The 17,519-nt window shown below is 40.0% G+C and overlaps 1 protein-coding gene across 1 annotated transcript in view; it reads left to right on the top strand.

Annotated features, from left to right (window-relative positions):
* TBCD (tubulin folding cofactor D) overlaps nucleotides 1-17,519 on the top strand; it is a gene marked incomplete at its 5' end in the record, with an annotated part of 93,904 nt that overhangs the window by 32,377 nt on the left and 44,008 nt on the right. The window contains 3 exons of the mRNA XM_010136695.1: nucleotides 5,735-5,792; nucleotides 10,932-10,961; nucleotides 14,403-14,488. Of these exons, the coding sequence (XP_010134997.1) occupies nucleotides 5,735-5,792; nucleotides 10,932-10,961; nucleotides 14,403-14,488 (174 nt within the window). The remainder of the gene's footprint in view (nucleotides 1-5,734; nucleotides 5,793-10,931; nucleotides 10,962-14,402; nucleotides 14,489-17,519) is intronic.

Raw genomic sequence — 17,519 nt, 5'->3', positions numbered from 1 at the left:
AAAAGCCGATAATTACATACAGCTTTTTTTTAACTCTAGCCTTAGGTGTGTCACTGTTTTACTTAAAGAAGAGTCATACTTCTAGCCACAAGCAAATTGTTGCTACCCTAGAAAAATGCAGAACTCAGCATCTTGAAATAAAGTACATAATATCCATTGTGAGCTGAATTACACAGCAAAAAATCTGACTGTATAAGAATATGAGCTATCAGATTCTTATAGAAAAATAACAAATGGTTTACCTGAAAGGACAGTGCTGCCTCCTTGAAAAAATGCAACGAGGGAACTCACTGCTTTGTCTTGGTGCCAGAAATTGCGAGTGGCTTAGCCCTCATTCGCAGTGTTTCACTGCTAGCTGAGTGGCTGGAGGAACACAGGTAATGCTGAACCTGCAGCGCGAGGAGCTGGTTGCTACACGCAGACACTCGCTGGAAGGTGGTCAGCACGGTAGAGCGAACACTGGTGGTAGCTAGAAGGTTTTGAGTTAAACAGTGAGCTGCTTCTTGTCTTCCTACTTCATGTCAAGGCCTTTGTCACTTGGGTACCAAACGAGAGAGGCAGTATTGCTCCTTAAGCTGGGCCCTGCCCCGCAGCCCACCCAGACCAGTACAGTAGCCACAAATTAAAGCAGAGCGGTCATTCGGTGGTGGAGGGCTTTTTTGTCCTTTTCTTGCCTGCAAAGTTGTACCATTGCGTAATGGAAATACATTGTTTTCTGAGTTTTCAGTAGTCAGGGGACATAAATATTCCACTTTTGACTAATGAAATATCACCTTAAACTACATAAAATCATGTTTTTCTAGTAAAATTTATGACAATGTTTTAGAAGAAATATCTGTCTCCATATTCAGTGACAGATGTTTCTTCTCTGCTTTCCTGTGAATGTTCTGTTATTAAGTGATGAAATTGTCAGAATGTTAAAGTTATAAACTTAGATTAGCCCTTTTCCTTCCTGACCTTGCCACTCTTCTCTATCTTTTCTTTAAAAAAAACGCCAACACTTATTAGAAATACTTGCCCAAGAGTATTTCTGATAGTACTGGCTTGTATTTTTATCTGTCAGGGTTTTTTACCTATCCATATTTCACTTACATTTGCATATTTATTTTTCAAAGTCTAGTTAAACTGGTTTCTAAAAATTTGCCTGATCTATTCAAACTACTGGACCACAAAAGAAAATCCTTGGCAAAGTAGTTGAAATTTCGCTTGTGTTGTAGGATCGTTGTTCTGCGTTCTGAAATGCAGGTACTAAAGCTGCTGTTCAAGCATGTCGTTATGAAAGCGCTGCATGGAGGAGATTTGTTTCTCTCCCAGTCTCTACCTGCATGCTCTCTTTTTAAGCTTACCTATAAGGAAAGTTAAACATAATTTAATAACTTGCAAATACAGTTAATTTGATTCCTGCCCCCTTGGGTGTGGAAGCTGCTGTCTGTGCAGTGGCAGGTGCACACTGAGGAGCTGTTTTGTTTAAAACCTAAACAAAAAGGAAAAAGGAACACATGCTTCTGCTCTATTATGCAATTATAGAGCTTAAATTTTTGCTTGCTATCTTAATTATCGGGAACTGTTGCATGGTCAGAATGTAGTTCCATTTATCTGTCATTCGATGGTGTAGGTAATCAATATAGGAATTGTTATTCAGGCAGGTCTAATTGGGATCTCCCGTGCAGCAGCATACGCACACAAGCAGTGCGGACAGTGTAGGAGTGCAGGCGGCTTTGTCTTCCCTGCGGTGCTGCCTTGTTTTTGAAGAGGAGAAAAAAAATAAAAGGAAGGTGTGGCTATGGCTGAGTGATGTAGCTCCCTCCAGGGCAAGATTGTCCTGCAGAATTGGGGAAATCTGAAGCATTGCTTTGAGCTACATCTTGTTCCATGATGAAATATTGAGAATAGCTTTCTTCTTGTTTGGATTTGGATGTTGCCGTCAGAAGAGACTCATGTGCCTACTGTGTCTTGCACTTGTATTTCCTGCAGGGGCATCATATGCCTTTTTTTTCCTTTATTTTAACAGCAGCATTTTAACTCCTCTTCTAAGCATTTGACTTACTCTCTTTTCTATGTATGCATTTGCTATACTTTCATAATTTTACCCCAAAACTTTGGGACTGGAGTCCCAAAAACTACAGCAGCGTAGGACATTTGGTGGCTGGCAAGAAGTATGAGAGCTCAGTGTGAGCTGGGTTGGAGGGGCTGTGAAAGTATGTGGTGTAGACATGGACATGGTCGTGGCATTTCTCCTTTGCTTCAGACCTTCTCCTTGCCTAGATAAACAGGAGGAAGTAGCTCTGGGCCTGCAGTCTGAAGGGCTGTTTCCCCCAGCAGTGCTGGCTGAAGCAGGATTTTCCTTGCTCGTTCTCCTGCCTTCCTCCTGCGGTTGAGTGTAGCACAGCAGCATGTGATAAACTGAATGGAAGAGCTTCTCTGGTTTAAAAAAAAAAACCTGGCAAAAGAAAAATTAATTGAGCCTACATGTGTTTTATCATCCAGCTCGTGTGTAGCCGTTCCAGTTGGGATACTGGCATGATTGAATAGGTGTGATAAGGGCTGTCTGCAGCGGCAGCAGCTCTCAACAGACTCAGGTCTGACTCGGGTCTTGCTCAGAGTGTCCAAGACCATTTGGCTTGTGATGATTATTATGCCTTCCCTCCCCTGATGTACAGTAGGGAGGAGAGTTTCTGTCCTGTTACAAGACTTTTACCTTTTTTGGGCTCAGGAAGGAAATTTCGGTTTTGTGCCAAATTGGCAAGAGGTTTGAGAGTTTGGTTTTTTTCCTTCCCGCAGCTTCGGGGTGGTATGTTTGAATTAATGGTAGCGAATTCTCTGAGGTTGGCAATAGGATAAGCTTCTTGCTGCTTGTGACTAGTATAGACTAGAAGTGCCTGTACTGGCAACGAAGGAAATTCAGATTTATTGCCGGGTACATCTGGTGCTTATAAGGCCAGGGTCACCTGGCGGTTCTGAGTTCTGATGTCTATTGCCTGACTGCCCTGTGCTCGCTGATTCTTCCTGCCTTGTCAAGGGAAGGTAATGAGGTCGATGTCGGGCTGAGGAAGTGAGCCACTAACATGGTTGGAATCCTTTTAACTTTCCCTGAAGCCAGTTAAGTGAGTCCTTGGGGGAGAGGGGAAGGGGTAGGGAAGAAAGGGAGGGTTGCTCGTTGACAGATAGAATTGCAGCTTGATCTTAAAAGCCCACTTGTGTTTACTGAACACCGGACTGCTTGTCGTGCGTACAGGCTAAACACACCTCAAGGAACTACAGAAGGTGTTCCATGGAGACTGCAAGATGCAAAGCCATTCTTTGCTCTACCTGTCTAGTAGTCAGGTGTGGTACGTTTCAGGCAAGTCAAGACATGACTCTTTAACTAGCTTAAAAAAAAAAAATCCCACTTCGTTTGACATAAACAGTTTCTTTATGTTAGGAAATCCTGGTGGAGTATCACATAAACTCCCACGACAAAGCAGACAGGTGAAGACACCTTAGACATGTTTCATCTTAGGCATGTTGCTTTACTCGCTAATCCCTCGTTACAGCAGACTGTGTCTGCATTTTCAAACAGGAATTAACTTGAAAAAATTATCCATGTAGTTTGATAAGTTTAGAATACTTATATTAAAGGGAATTGAAAACAGAAGCTACAGTCTGATTTATGTATATAATGGGGCTATGGGACCAACGACAAAATTCCTAGGTCATTTCATGATGTTTTTCTTAAACACTGTGTTCAGTTGCAGCACTGGTAAATCAGGAGGTATCTCATAGTCCATTTTGCTTGTTTTGCTTATACAGGTTTTTCCTTAAAGAAACACAAGAATAATAAAAAAAAGGAAAAGTACACTTTGATTGTAGTGTGAACTCTTGTGTATAGTAACCTGAACTCTTTTCCTTTATATTTAATAAAGCACAATTTAAACATAACAATGAGATTCACAGAGCAGTATTTATTCTCCAGTGGTGGTCTTCTGACACTTCCGGTTTAAAAAGACTGCATAATCTTTGAAATCATTATGTTAATATTTAATATATATGTCCTTACACACATCCCTAAGTATCCCTTCTGGGCCTCAGTCGGAGACAAGACGATGACTAGGAATGATTTTGGTCTGACCCAACACAGCCATTCTGAAATAGTCTGTAACGTGTGACTTCAGGGTGCCCTTGACACCGTGAGGGCAGCGCTCTGGATTCTGAGCTTCCTGGCTTGACGAGGGGGTTTTTTGATGGTAGTTTGGGTTGTTTTCCTCAGAAGAAATAAATATTGAAATACTGTGCAACTGGCAAAACAATGTTTTATCTTACAGTCCATGTCAGAAACATCAAAGAGAAATTTGCTTCTTTTTGGTTTCCAGGATGATTTTCATCCAGTTTCTCAGTTTTGAATGTTCTCTTCTGAATCTTAAAAGATTCATGTCATTAAAACTGTATACTTCTTAAATGTCCTTTTAAAATTACTAAGTTTCTCTGTATGCTGGAGAAGAAAATTAGCAAACACGGTCGGAAGGTGACATGTTTGACGCAGCACTTCAGCAGCTGGCCGTGTGTGGTACTTCCCAGTGGAACGCTTCCCAAGCATGTGCTCTTCCAGTCGCTATCACTGGATGATCTCCTCGTCTGAGTATCTCCTCGAGTCTTTGTGGCAGCAAGAGGAATTGCTCATGCAATAACAAAAGTATTGACTGCCTCTAGAACAGTTTATTGGGGCTTATTTTCATTGGTTCTTGCTTTCTGTCTCTTGTTTTCCTTAATGGAAATAAACTGAAATTACAGAGGCGTTTTAACACCACAGTTTTCTTCACTGTAGGGAACCGATAGCCACCACCAGGGAAGCTTGATACTATCAGTGTAATTAATATCTTTATGCTACAGCAAAGCTATCTTGGACTTACTTTTTGGCCAGTAGTTATTAACAGTTTTGCCTGGAGTCAATAATAAGGTAATGAAGAGTTTCAAGAGTTTGAAAGGAGTAATTTTCTGCTTAAATGATTCTCCTGAAGTGATGTTGATTTGTCACCGAAGTTAATTGAATGCTGGAGGTGGATTTTTGAAGCTGTAGACTTTGTGTCCTGGATACATTCTCTCTCTGGTGTGTGGCACATCTTTTGAAAGCAGTTTTTTAGAGGTGGAAGAGTTAGACTCTTGCTGAGTGACCAGACTTTGTGCACAAAGCAGCAGTTTCGAATAATCATGCCTCTGTTTCTACAGGTCACCTTTTAAGCAAAACTGCTTCTCGGGTTACTTTTTGCAGGACTTGCAAATTGTTTTCCGATTTTGGTTACTTAGTGGATGTGATTGTTTTTGCAGAGATAGCTGCAAGTTTCCATTGCTTAACTTTTAGTTTTGCTTGAGCCTTACCTAAGGCTTGCTGTGGATTTGGCTGTTGAGAAAATGTATTTCCAAGTTTTAATTTAGAATTGCACTGTGTGAGACTCACATTAGAGGTTATGTCCAAGTTTTAAACTCCTGCTGTTTTCTGTGCAGTTAAACATACTTAAATTGTTTGGATACGGTAGGATGGCAGTTGTCCATTTGTGCTACGGAAAGTCCACAACAAACTAGAAAACCAAGGAATTACAAGGGTACTGCAACTGAAATGTTGGTTTAGGCTTGCATTTATAAATAATAAGCTTCTTAGAGGAAATGCTACATGTTCTGTTAGAAGTTTAAATGTTGAAATGATGGTGTTACACGTTTCTTCTCATTCTTGGTACTAATACTCAGTATTTTATTTCCTCAGTGCATTGGTTATTGCTGCAGTATTTGATCGTGATGTTAATTGCAGAAGAGCTGCTTCTGTAAGTTACGATTCTATTATTTTTGTAATTTTAATTTAATTTAATAATTTACAGACCTAGCTATGTAGAACTAGAGTATATAAACAATATATTGTGTTGTGAGCAAAAAAAAAAAAGTGCTTTTTAAAAATCCTTAAAAGTATGGCTGCACTTCACAGTCTGCTGTGTTGTTGTCGTGATGGTTAAGATAAAGTATCTGAGAAAGAGCTATTTAGCATGTTCTAGTCATAATATCACAGACAAAAGGGTCATACATAACATACAAACACTGTCTCTTTTTCAAATCACCAAGGTGTTAAGTTTTGGGAAGTTACACTTTTCTAACTGTTCATCAAGTGTTACTCTGTAGCTGTGGTAAGTTGGAAATTTCTAGAAGAATCTCTCTCCTTCAACATTTTCATTTATCATATAGAATTTTTAATGTAGGACTGGGAATTTTTAAAAGAAAGCGATCAATCCATTAGGCTGCTATTGTTATCTAGTAATAGGACTGACACCACAATATATCCTGTTGAACTTTTCAGTAGAAGTTATTTGAGCTGTTGAATTGAAAAGAATGCATGATTGTTCTTAAGTGAAGGGAATTTATGGAGGAGAGGTTATAGAATTTGAGAAGAAGGAAGAATGGACACGTTATCTTTGAGAGTTGAAGTCAGTGCGGTGCACATACTGAATTGGCTTTCTTAAAAAAAAAGCAAAACAAAATCTACGAGTTGTCTGTTCCAACAGATAAAACAAATTGTCTTATAAAAATGTAAAAATCCCACCCTATAACTGTATTAACTCAAACACCGGGCCAAACAATGTCTGTCAAAGAACCAGGTGTCTCTGTGCCTAAGAATAAACTTCACTGTGAATGCATTTCAAAAATAATAAAAAACAAGAAGCAGCAGTCTTTGCAATATGCAAATTAATTTACAGGTCTGTCTTATTTTTTTACTTCGGATATTTTGAAAGCTAATGCATTTATAGCAGAAGAAGGATTTCTCAGGGATACCTGGATAGCATCCTTATTTTTTCTAGCCACACCTCTGCTGAGAGTTTAAGCTGCTGAATGAAGCTGCAGGATAATTGCTGGGGAAGTGAGTCAGTCCCTTGTGTAACCATATCACAGTCACTTTGTCGAAATAGGTTAAAACCAAAGCATGGAAGCTGAGATGCTGTAGATTTGCTGAGTACTGATATAACACATTCTTTGCATAGTGTACAACTAACGAGTATGAGCAATGCTACTTCCCCCAAATATCAACTGCGAAATCTTAGAAATTAGGAGAATTCGCTATTTGAGGGTAATTTGAGTCACTTGATTCAAATAAAATCCTCAGAAGAAACCAAAGGTAGCTTTGCTATCCTGAGAACTGCACGAAACATGAAGGAAGGTAGATGGTGATGGAAAGTCCAGTCTGATTCGCTCTGTAGGAAATGTCCTAGGAATCCGTGGAAACATAGAGAGGGGAGGATTCTTTTTAACGTGGCTGCCACCACAAGTGTCTGCTCACCTTTAGTGGCTTGGTTTAATTGCCATGGCTAATCTTCATGACGTTTCTACTCTTAACCATATACCTGTAGTTTAACCATGAAATATGGTGCTAGACCAGGTACGTTTTCTAATGCTATAAGCTTAGTGCAGAGTGTGCCTCCATGTTTCAAATGAGTACAATATACAGTACATTTTCTTCTCATTTTCCTCTTCTACTTTAAACCAAGCTGCCGAGCGTTCTGCAGTTCATGATCTCCAGTCAAACTGTTTTTTTCAGTAGTAGATTCTAATTTAGAGCTGGTCAAAGTCTGGAGCTGCTGTTTCAATGGATGGTTACCAAAGTACTGAAACCTTTCCTCTTATTTTAGAAAGACAAGCAAAGGAATATTTTGTGTTTACCAGGCATTACTACAATTAAAAAAAAAAAACCTGGGAGTACTAATTATTTCCAATCATTACTACAGTTAAATACATGTTTAAATAAACAACGTGTTTTACTAGATTTTCCATCTATTACAATATGCAATATATTATAATGCAGAGCACCAACAAAACAAAATAGCATCTAGAGCTATTTTGAACCCTGAGGTTAGAGAGAGTAAAACAGGACTGTTCTTTGAAGCACCAAAAGCATTCGGAGCTGACTTTTGCAACTCTTTCATGAGTAACCATTATAAGGAATAATCACATGAAGAAGTGATCTCAGACTGGGCTCCGTTCAGCCCATCTGACATCTTAAAAGGTTTTTTTCCTCTTGTTTGGTTGATAGTTTTCAAAATCATGACCTAGAAAATGGTCTAATATTTTTTCAGGTTTTGCAGGAGAGCAAAGTATTCAGGTTACAAGAGCAGTTGGGCATCTTGGTTCTCATTTCATGGAACCTTTAAATTAAGATCTTTGCATCCAATTTTTCCACCTCCAGAAGGAGATTGTATGAAAAATTATTATTGCAAAACAATCAAAGTACTTGGCATCTTTCAGGAATTTGCAGTTGTTTGAAAATACGATTGAAATAGTAACATAATCAGTTACTGAAAATCTCTTAAGTATTACGGAGAAAAGTCTTTTCTGAAACAAGAAGAAGGTGTTAAAGGAACAAGGAGAGAATTCTGTGAACATAAAATTAACTCTAGAAAATTGTCTTTTCACTTGGATGATCAGTATGTTTCATTGTTTTCATATTTCTATTTTACTTTCTCTCACAAAGCTTTGGAAGAACACTATAGTAGGGATTGTTGCTTTTTCTGTTCAATGTTCATTCCTTCAGACCCAGAAAAATAATTCACCATATCACGTTTTTCTTGCTAAATTTGGGATTAGATGCTGTTCTCCTAGAGCAGTGATGAGTTTAAAATTGTCTCAGCTGGAATGCGCATTGTCTACAAAGCCTTCTTAAAACCAAACAGACCTCTAAATGCTCCAGGGTTCTGGTTTTACAGTCCTTGGAGGGCTTTTTCTGGTTTTGTTTGAGTATCTTTGGGTTTCCTGTAAATTTCCCCATAATTGGCTGAAAAATCTGCAGAAGAGGCGTCTTTTAGCTTTTCTTTAGAACACCCAGTAGCAATACTGAAGCTGAGAGAGGTTCCTGGCGATGCATAAGAACCTCCCTCAATGTAAGCAACGAGCTGTGAAACACGTTACTCTACAGTTTTAGTCTGCACCTGGAACATTTTCTAGCTACTGAGCTACGTGTACAGGAACTTGCTGTTCCTCTTCATACTTTTATGAATTGTAAATTCTTAACACAAGTGTGAGGATCTCTAACAAACCGATCATCTTTCTCCAAGGCCATTAAATTGAAATAATTGACAAATATAGTTAGGCAATACTAATATCTGTCTTTGTAAGCAGTGGTTAAAGTGCTATGGTTTTTTATAGATAAACTGATCAATTTGATGTAAATTAACATGTAATTAGATGTTTAAAATACATTGGATGAATGCTAAGTGCTTTTGCTGTGCTGCTGGACTATTTTGTACATCCTCAGGATTGTTTTTCTAAGTTATAAAACGAAATGGTGATAAAGCAGTGGAATTTTAAAATTCCTACATTAAGTAAACAAACCGTGTGAAAACTTTATGTACAAGAGCTGTTTTGCTGCAACATTGTCTATAGGCCCCCCAATTTTGCCACAGAACATTTCAGTCCTGGGCCTACAGATGTACTGTAAGTAGAATAAAACTTTCCTTGGTTTGAGGCCGGATTTTTTTTGATTTGTTTGGATATCAAAGCTTAAAGAAAAAAAAAGGCTTACAGATTCTGTATCATTAAGGCACTTGTCTGAGCAGGGCATCTTTAAAACAAAGTGTAATGCAGTGATTAAACTGTTAAATCCCTTGGATATGATAGTTGAGAGCATCATCCTTGCTGAAACATCCTGAGTAAAAAGGTCTCAATAGCAGAAAAGGGGACCTAAGCCTAACTTGTAAGTAAAAAGAAATAAATTATTCAAGGTGACATGAAATACATCCTGGCAAATCCTGGCTTGGAGCGTGTCTCGGTACAGAGGTGGGGAGAGAAAAAGCCCCATGTCAGAAGGTGGGCTACAGCGGACAGTGAAGAACAAGCACAGGGCATTGCTGCCGCTCGTCTTCCTGTTCGGGAGGCTGCTTTATGTGTTGCCCAAGGGTGTGTGTACGCTGCCGGCACTGGGGAGGAGAGCCCATGCAGTTCCACCCGAGGCAATGCTGAACTGGTTAGCTCAGGGGCACTGCTGGCAGCATGGCTGTGACTGTGAGCAGGCTGAGGTGGGCTCCCAAACCCGCCACAGTGGTGGGTAAGCGGTTTAGAGTCAGCCTGTGCTACGTGTCCTGCAGTGGATACGCTCTGAGTAGGAGCTGGACAAGCCTGGGCAAGTCTAGGGGAACGGCAGTCATTATCCTAAGCAGACACAACCTCAGAAATGCGCTAGAGAGTCTGGCTGCACCAGGGCTTGCTTCACCTGTGCTCTGGGACTGCTTGCTCCACATGTAGGGCATGATACTGTGGCGAGCTAACTTTTGTTTTTACGGATGGATTACCCCATGCACACTGTATTTATGTAGGAAATACTGAAGATCTGTCTGTCATTTTCGGTGAAAATTGGGACTTCCTGCCTTACCTTAAATATCACTTGTCAGTGACAAGTGCTGTCCATTGCTGCAGATCTGTGTTTGTGATGGAGTGACATTTCCTAAGAGAAGTGTCCAGATAATGTCGGTGTTTCAGTGTGCTTTCACATGCGTATCTTTCAAATAAGTATTATATTCTCAATATTTGTTGTTCAAAGTTTTCATCAACAAAGGATCAGACTTTGCCTAATATTGGCAAATTATGGTGAAGTGGTCGCACAAGGAGAGCTACCGCAGTTTCTGTTGTATACCAGTATTGCCTTTCAATTCCAGCGTGAAGCCTTGTGTCACTACTCAAAAGCACTCTTGTGGGTGTGACTAGTTTAATGAACTTACATTCTTAAGCTGCTGTCCTGCAACGTACAGCTTTAAGAGCAGCAGAACACAGAGACGCAGAAACAAAAAAGCCCTGTGGGCTTGTTCTACTGACAAAGCTTACTTTATTTAAAAAAGAAAAGCCATGGGTCATTTATATTGTTTTGTGTTTTGAATTCATCATCTGGTGTTTATCAAAAAGCAAACCTGGTATGTTTGTTCTCTGTTCCTTAGGCTGCCTTCCAGGAGAATGTTGGGAGACAGGTATGGTGACTTTCCTAAATCTTCATTCATTAGTGCCTTGGAGGTTACTGTAAACGTGTAGTGCCTAAAATGAAAATTAGACTCTGTGGCATCGGAGAAACAGGGTAACAGAATGTCACAAAATAATTATTTTCGTTGTCAGTAAACAAGTTCTTCTGGAATATTTTTCTGATATGTGAGCTTTATTTTAGTACTGTAGTTTTGGAAGGAAGTGATCTTTCTGGTAACTGTCACTCATCCTGAAAAGCAAAATCATCATTACAGCAGCCATTCTGCACCTTGCAAACTGCAATGCTCTTAAAGCAGGAGAAGTGCAATGTTTTGGTTATTTTTTGTTTCGTTGACTTTCTAGTTATTAATAGAAGAGCTGAAGTGTGCTGCACCATCTTTGCTGTGTTAGTGATACAACAATGAACTAAGCTTGAGTCTTCATCGCAATACTTGGTTTTACCTGTTGTACCTTAATGTTGTACCATCTAGAGATTTTGAGAAATCTGTTCCTTTTGGAGGTACCTAAGTGCTTTGAAAAGCAGCATTGTGGTAGGTTCCTACGTAACTTAGCAACTTTTAAGTAGTTAAAATGCTCAGACAACTTCAATTTGCAACCTTGGAGGAGAAGCAAATAAGGTAAAGACTGATTTCAAAGTTGCCTGGTTCCTCATCAGGAATTAATAAAGCTGAATACACAACTGAGAGGACAAAAAGAAAAAAAGGTGTGTGTGGGGTGGATGGCAGGGAGAATGGTTTAGTTAGAGAATCTTTGTGACCAAGCAGGACATGTGAGCGTGGGTAAAACAAATTTTGTTATCAACAAGCCATTCTTTAAGAGATCTTTGTTAAAATGCTGTCTGGCTTTCCTGTATACTATTCCCAAAGGTCTCTGTGTTATGAGCCATTATATTCCTTTAGAATATAATGAATATTATATATTTATATATTTAGAATATAATAGGGTATTATTCCTTTAGAACTGTGGGGCTTTAGAGTGCGTCAGTAGCTAGTGCAGATGTTTCTAGATAGAATGAGGTTATAGCAGAGAAAGGATGCAAGAAGACTAGCAGGAAGAGGCTGGATGTTTTTGGTGACCTGACCCAGCTAGGGCTGTGATAAGTAGAAGCCAGCATGATTGTGCCCTGGGTCTGTAGTTCCTGCCCCGGAGAAGTTAGTCATCATGCAGCCACTCAGCCTGGCTCCACTCCGTGAGGTGCTGAATGAGGTAAACACCTCGCTGTCACTGCAGTCCCAGGTGGGACAGGGCTCCTGGGCCCTGCAGGTTTAGAAATGCTTCCATGTCACCAAAATGGTGTGGGGCTTTTTATCTCTTAATCAGAGGAGTACAGTCTACATTAGTTTACAGCCAGAAACTTTTCTTATTAACTCTGCTCTGACCCACATTTCAACTTCATCAGTGCTGGTAAATCACACAACAATTTTAGTGTGTATGTCAGCATGTTAAGGAGGAGTTTGCAGTGAAATAATAAGTTTTCATTGCTTGAAGAACATTACCTGTCTCCAGCTGGTTCCCATAGAAGTTCAGCAGTTTTACTTACTGTACCAGTCCTTACTGCCTAGGAAAATGGTTACTTAATCAGTGGATGTAAAGTGTTGAAAGGGACACTCTTCCCCTGAACTGGAAGGAGCTAAAACATATTCTCCATCCAAAGTCACAACGCTGATACTAAATAGGTGGAGAAAAAAGTTGCCCCTACTTACTTCCTGGTTCCTGCCTGCATCACCTTTCAACTGAACGTGTCCTGAATTGGAGAGTTTGCTTTTATGGCCTCAGAGAAAGAAGCCGTTGTAACTTACACTTCATGTAAATGAAAACTTTGAAGATTTTTTTAAAACACAAGTCATGAGAAACACACACACTTCTGTTATATTGGAGAAGTAGGTTTTAAGTGTCCTGGCAGAACCGAAACTGTTAGCTTTCCCACTGAAGTCTGTCTCTCCCGTCGGCCATGACCTCTGTACTCCTGAACCGGGTGGCATGAATTTTGCTGTCTCACTGTGCGCTGTGGCACCATGACCTTCGGTGAGGTGGCATCAGACTGGCACTCTTACAGCCAAGTCATGAATCGCCAGGTCCAACTGGCAGCTAGAGCTGAAACAGTTGAGCTGTGAGTTTCGTTACGTACAGTATGAAATTCTGATAGATTTCAGTGTGTCTTGTGTTTGGTTATACATCATCGTGAGGAGTTTCACGTGTATGTTCTTCTCCCTAGTCAGTGTTTCATGAGGCTTTTGGAGAGCACCTTTGAGTTACTGGGGCTTGCAGGTAGTCTCTGGGATAAGCCATAAATATTTTGTCTACCCTTGGTTCAGTCAGATTGCAAGCCTCATTTTTTTGAACTGTGTTGGCTTTGTGCTTCCCAGAATAAGCCCTCTGCAGCACCTGACAGCTTCCCACTGCTTGCAGTACAGACTTTAATTACTCGGGCTTAGATCTAGAGATATTTTCTACTATTTTTGCATGGCTGTATCCTCATGTGGAAGGGATGAGTGAGCTGTAAACAAACAAAAGTGTATCATATCCAGAACCTGTATGTCCACGTAGCCTTATTGCTTAAATATCATATGATTGCCCCTTTTGTAAGCGAGCTTTCGGTGTAGTGTCTCTCAGTTGGCTGGTTTCCATTTGTACTTAATTATGGCTTGCGGAGGCTCTGCTGCCTCCTCCGTTCCAAAACACAGCCTTGCTGCATAATGCGGTATTAAATCAGCCAGAGTCAATCAACATTCTGAGTATCCTAGTTGTATGACTTACATAAAAAGGGGAATCTTTGGATGGCGCTTGCATATTTAAGAAGATGTTTATCTTCTAAAACCAGAAATTTTTGAGCAGTGTTGTCCGAAGCGTGAAACTTCAGTGTTTCAGGCTTTGCTGGGAACCAGTGTTCTTTTTAAAAACAAACTAACTAACCCCATTTTTTTAGTTCGTTAATAAATAAGTAAGTCATAAAATACATGTCTAAATATAAACAAATAGAAGTAATTGAATTCTGTGTGTTCTACATGTGATGCCTTTCTTGGTGCCTAAATCTCTAATTTGATACTTCATAAACCTTGCAGCTGAAACCTTTTCCTTTACATAACCTGAAAACCTGTCTACATTTCTCTAAACCTTCCTCTAGAGAAATAAGTTTTGTCACAATACGTGTGCGTTCACCAAATACATATTTGGACATGACTTGTATTTCTGCTGCCGTGTACTTTGTTTATCATCTACTCATTAGCAAAGCTCAGTATTTTGATGTTTATATATCCAATATCCTTTATATCTTTACTAGAAGTGATTTTACTATAAATTAGAAATTAGATAATTTTTCAGTGTTTGGAGAGCAGTAGGAGGTTTCTTTTCAATAATGTTGCCTATTTGGAAAGTATTTTGCTTTCTTAAATAATATTTTCTTTTTTCCTTCTTCCCTATGATGTTTGTAGGGCACTTTTCCACATGGCATAGACATTCTAACTGCAGCTGATTATTTTGCTGTTGGTAACAGAGTTAACTGTTATCTGACTATAAGGTAAGCTTCCAAACATTAGTTTTCCTAAACACATGGGACGTTTTTCACATAATGAAATATTTGTCTGATTGTTTCACCTCACTAGACATTATGTTTATTACTGTTGGTTTTGAATAAATTAAAATTGATTTTTCTTATTTCTGCATCAGACCGATTATTATGCTTAAGACGTGGTGAAAATGTGACCATGATTTCCTTGTCTATCTGGAGGGGGCAGCTGAGAGGCAATATTTACAGGTTTCACAAAACTGCTTAAGCTGATCAAGTTTAGAGAAGACTGGGGGATTTTGAAGAGTTGTAGTAAGAGGAGAGACGGTCACAATGACAGATAGACCTTGATATGGGTAAAAAAACCCCTAATGCCTCTTTAAAAAAATACTGTGCACAAATTGTTGAATTAATGGTCTGTCCATAGACCTTTAACTTGAGAGCTTGTCTTTTTCGTAGACAGCTTAGTGAAAATCTAACCGCAGTACAAAGCAGTGTTTGACAAACAAGCTGATCACTGCAGCAGGGAGTCTGCAAGTGACGTAATGGGAAATATCGAAACTGGAGCGGTGCTGTCAGAAATCCGTGGCTCCTCTTGGGGTAGCATGTGCTCTTCTGGTCAGCTATCTGCAAAGGCAGTAGTGCTGAAGTCAGGGCGATTCAGAGGCAAGCTGGGTGCACAGGATGACTGTAATGAACACAAGACTGCGCTTCCTCCTGAGAAGATGAAAAGGTCTGAGGGCTGGCTTCTACCTTTAGTTGTCCAAGACAGACAGTCTAGCCTCGATGTCTAGCCTCCCGCCGTAGCTAGTGCGGAGAAACAGGCACCTACAGAAGGTGATTCAGACCATATTAAGACAGGCCAGATAAATTTCCCTATGGAGCTGCACATTGCTCAGAAGCCAGCAGGGTAGAAAGGCTTGCAGGGGTTATATTCTTGGGGAACAGCCACAGCAGACAGGTATATGATGGTTTATACTCCCTTGCCAGCTCCTGGTGAGCAGTTTTTAAAGATCATTTGCAATGGAACCCTCTATCTTCTCCTCAACTTTTTTTTTTTTTTTAAATTAATTTGTCCACCACCATATTGTCCCTTTTGTGCGTAATCATCTCGGTCTGTACGTATCTTCACCTTTCACCTGCTGTCGTTCCTTCTGGGGTCCACGCCCTCCTCCTACACTCTTCCGCAGAGCTCCCGCCTGCTGAGCAGCGATGGGGAAAGGCACTGCCCTGGTGTCAATGCTGCTCTGGGTCCATAAAGCGTCAGTGTGATCTTTGAAACTTTGGTGTTTTGTGCTAGGAGAATATTGAGAATATTTGAAATTGACAAAGCAGTTTTTGTTTTCTCTTTTATAATTTTGGCTTGGAGAGTAATTGTGTTCTCCCTGCTTTTTGAGAGCTGAATTGCAAATTATTCTTTTTTCCAAGTGCTCATTTATTACTTTCTTCATTGTTGCTTCCAGAGTTTTTTGTAGGAGTGTTACTTACCTAAGTGAAAGTATTTTGACTGTTGATTTCTTTCTTCCACTCTTCTACCTTTCTTTAATTTGTGCAACTGAAAGAATAAATTTTAAATTCTTTATAAATAATCTTGGGCATTTATTAGCATGATTCCTTGAAATGATGTTTGGAGTTATTCATCAAACTCTCCTTTGAAAAGTGTATGTCATATCATTCATTATATTACCTTTAAAATCTTCACCACTTTCCTCTTCAAGCAGGATGTCATTATTTGGGTCAATACTTAATTATTTCCTTATTTTTGTCTGAGTAACGTCAAAGGAAAAGTACATAAGTATATATTTGGCTGCACAGAAAACAAGAATCATTACGACATGGTAGAAAGAATGGACCTTTCTGATCAGTGTGCCTTAAGGTGGTGGTGGTGTTTATGTAGCTGGAAAAGGCTGCTGGAGGTTCACATTCCAGATCTAGAACCTTTAGCTGTCCTTCCCCCACCCAGATAAAACAATCCTGGGACACTTTGTGTGCCAGCGTAATGGCACTGTGTAAAAGGAAGCTGTGCAGGTGCGAAGGTTGGTACCACCAGATTCCTGTGAGCAACCAAAGCTCGAAAAGGATGTGTCTGCTTCTATGGCTGAATTGGGTCTGGTTAATAAATGATGATATATGCGTGTAGAGGGCAGTATCGTCTGTGTTTTTACATATATATGACATATATGTGCCTGTGTAAATAGTTGCTTATATCCTTTCAAATCTAAATATTCTTATGCAATGTTTTCATGCTGGGTGCCTTTCTGAAAGTTTTTGCTGATGTTCTTTGGAGGATTCAGCTCAAACAGCCCAATCTTTTTCTGAGGATGGAAGGTAGTGGAAACCTGTTCTGTATGAACTGGGAGTAAAGAGATTATGTGATTCCAGGAGTTCTGGGCTTGATAAAAGCAGAGTTAAGGAAAAAGCTTCTGAGTGGAGTGGGATACAAAAATCTAACCAGCAATGTTATCAGGAAGGCTAGACTTGTATCCAGGGCTACTTGCATTGAATTCACAGCAGGGAACAAAAGATGAGGACTGTAGTTACAGACAGTTCTAAACTAAAATGGAAGTGGGGTTGAGCTGCAGATATGGCCCGAGAGATCAACTTTAATGAGCTGGCCAAGGAAGTTCAGGTTAAAAAGAATGGAAAGAATGGCGAGTGCTAAAAGTAGGTCCCAAAAAGCAACTACAAGGAAGAGAGGAGACCTCAAATATGGCAGGGGAAATGTGTCTGTTGTTGCATGTTCTTCCAGAACAGGGAAAGGGCCCACACGAGTAATGAATTTTACCATTTCTCTGCTGGCATCAACAACCAGTTAAACCAACCGTCTGATCCCCCTTTAGGGCGCACAGCAGTGGTAGCTAGTACTGCTGTAGCCTGTACTGGCTCAAGTGACTGAGGTCTGTGCTGTGGATTAAGGATTCCTCCTCTTCTGATGAATTCCGTAGATATCAGTAGGGTAACATGCAACAGCGCTTGGCTTCTGGCTTTGTTTTGCCTCTAATTACGCACACAGATTACTGGAACACTGTTAAGGTTGCAAAGT

This window comes from Buceros rhinoceros, unplaced genomic scaffold (genome assembly GCF_000710305.1).
Source record: "Buceros rhinoceros silvestris isolate BGI_N320 unplaced genomic scaffold, ASM71030v1 scaffold7325, whole genome shotgun sequence".
Lineage (NCBI taxonomy): Eukaryota > Metazoa > Chordata > Aves > Bucerotiformes > Bucerotidae > Buceros > Buceros rhinoceros.
This window is presented reverse-complemented; position numbering and strand designations above follow the sequence as displayed.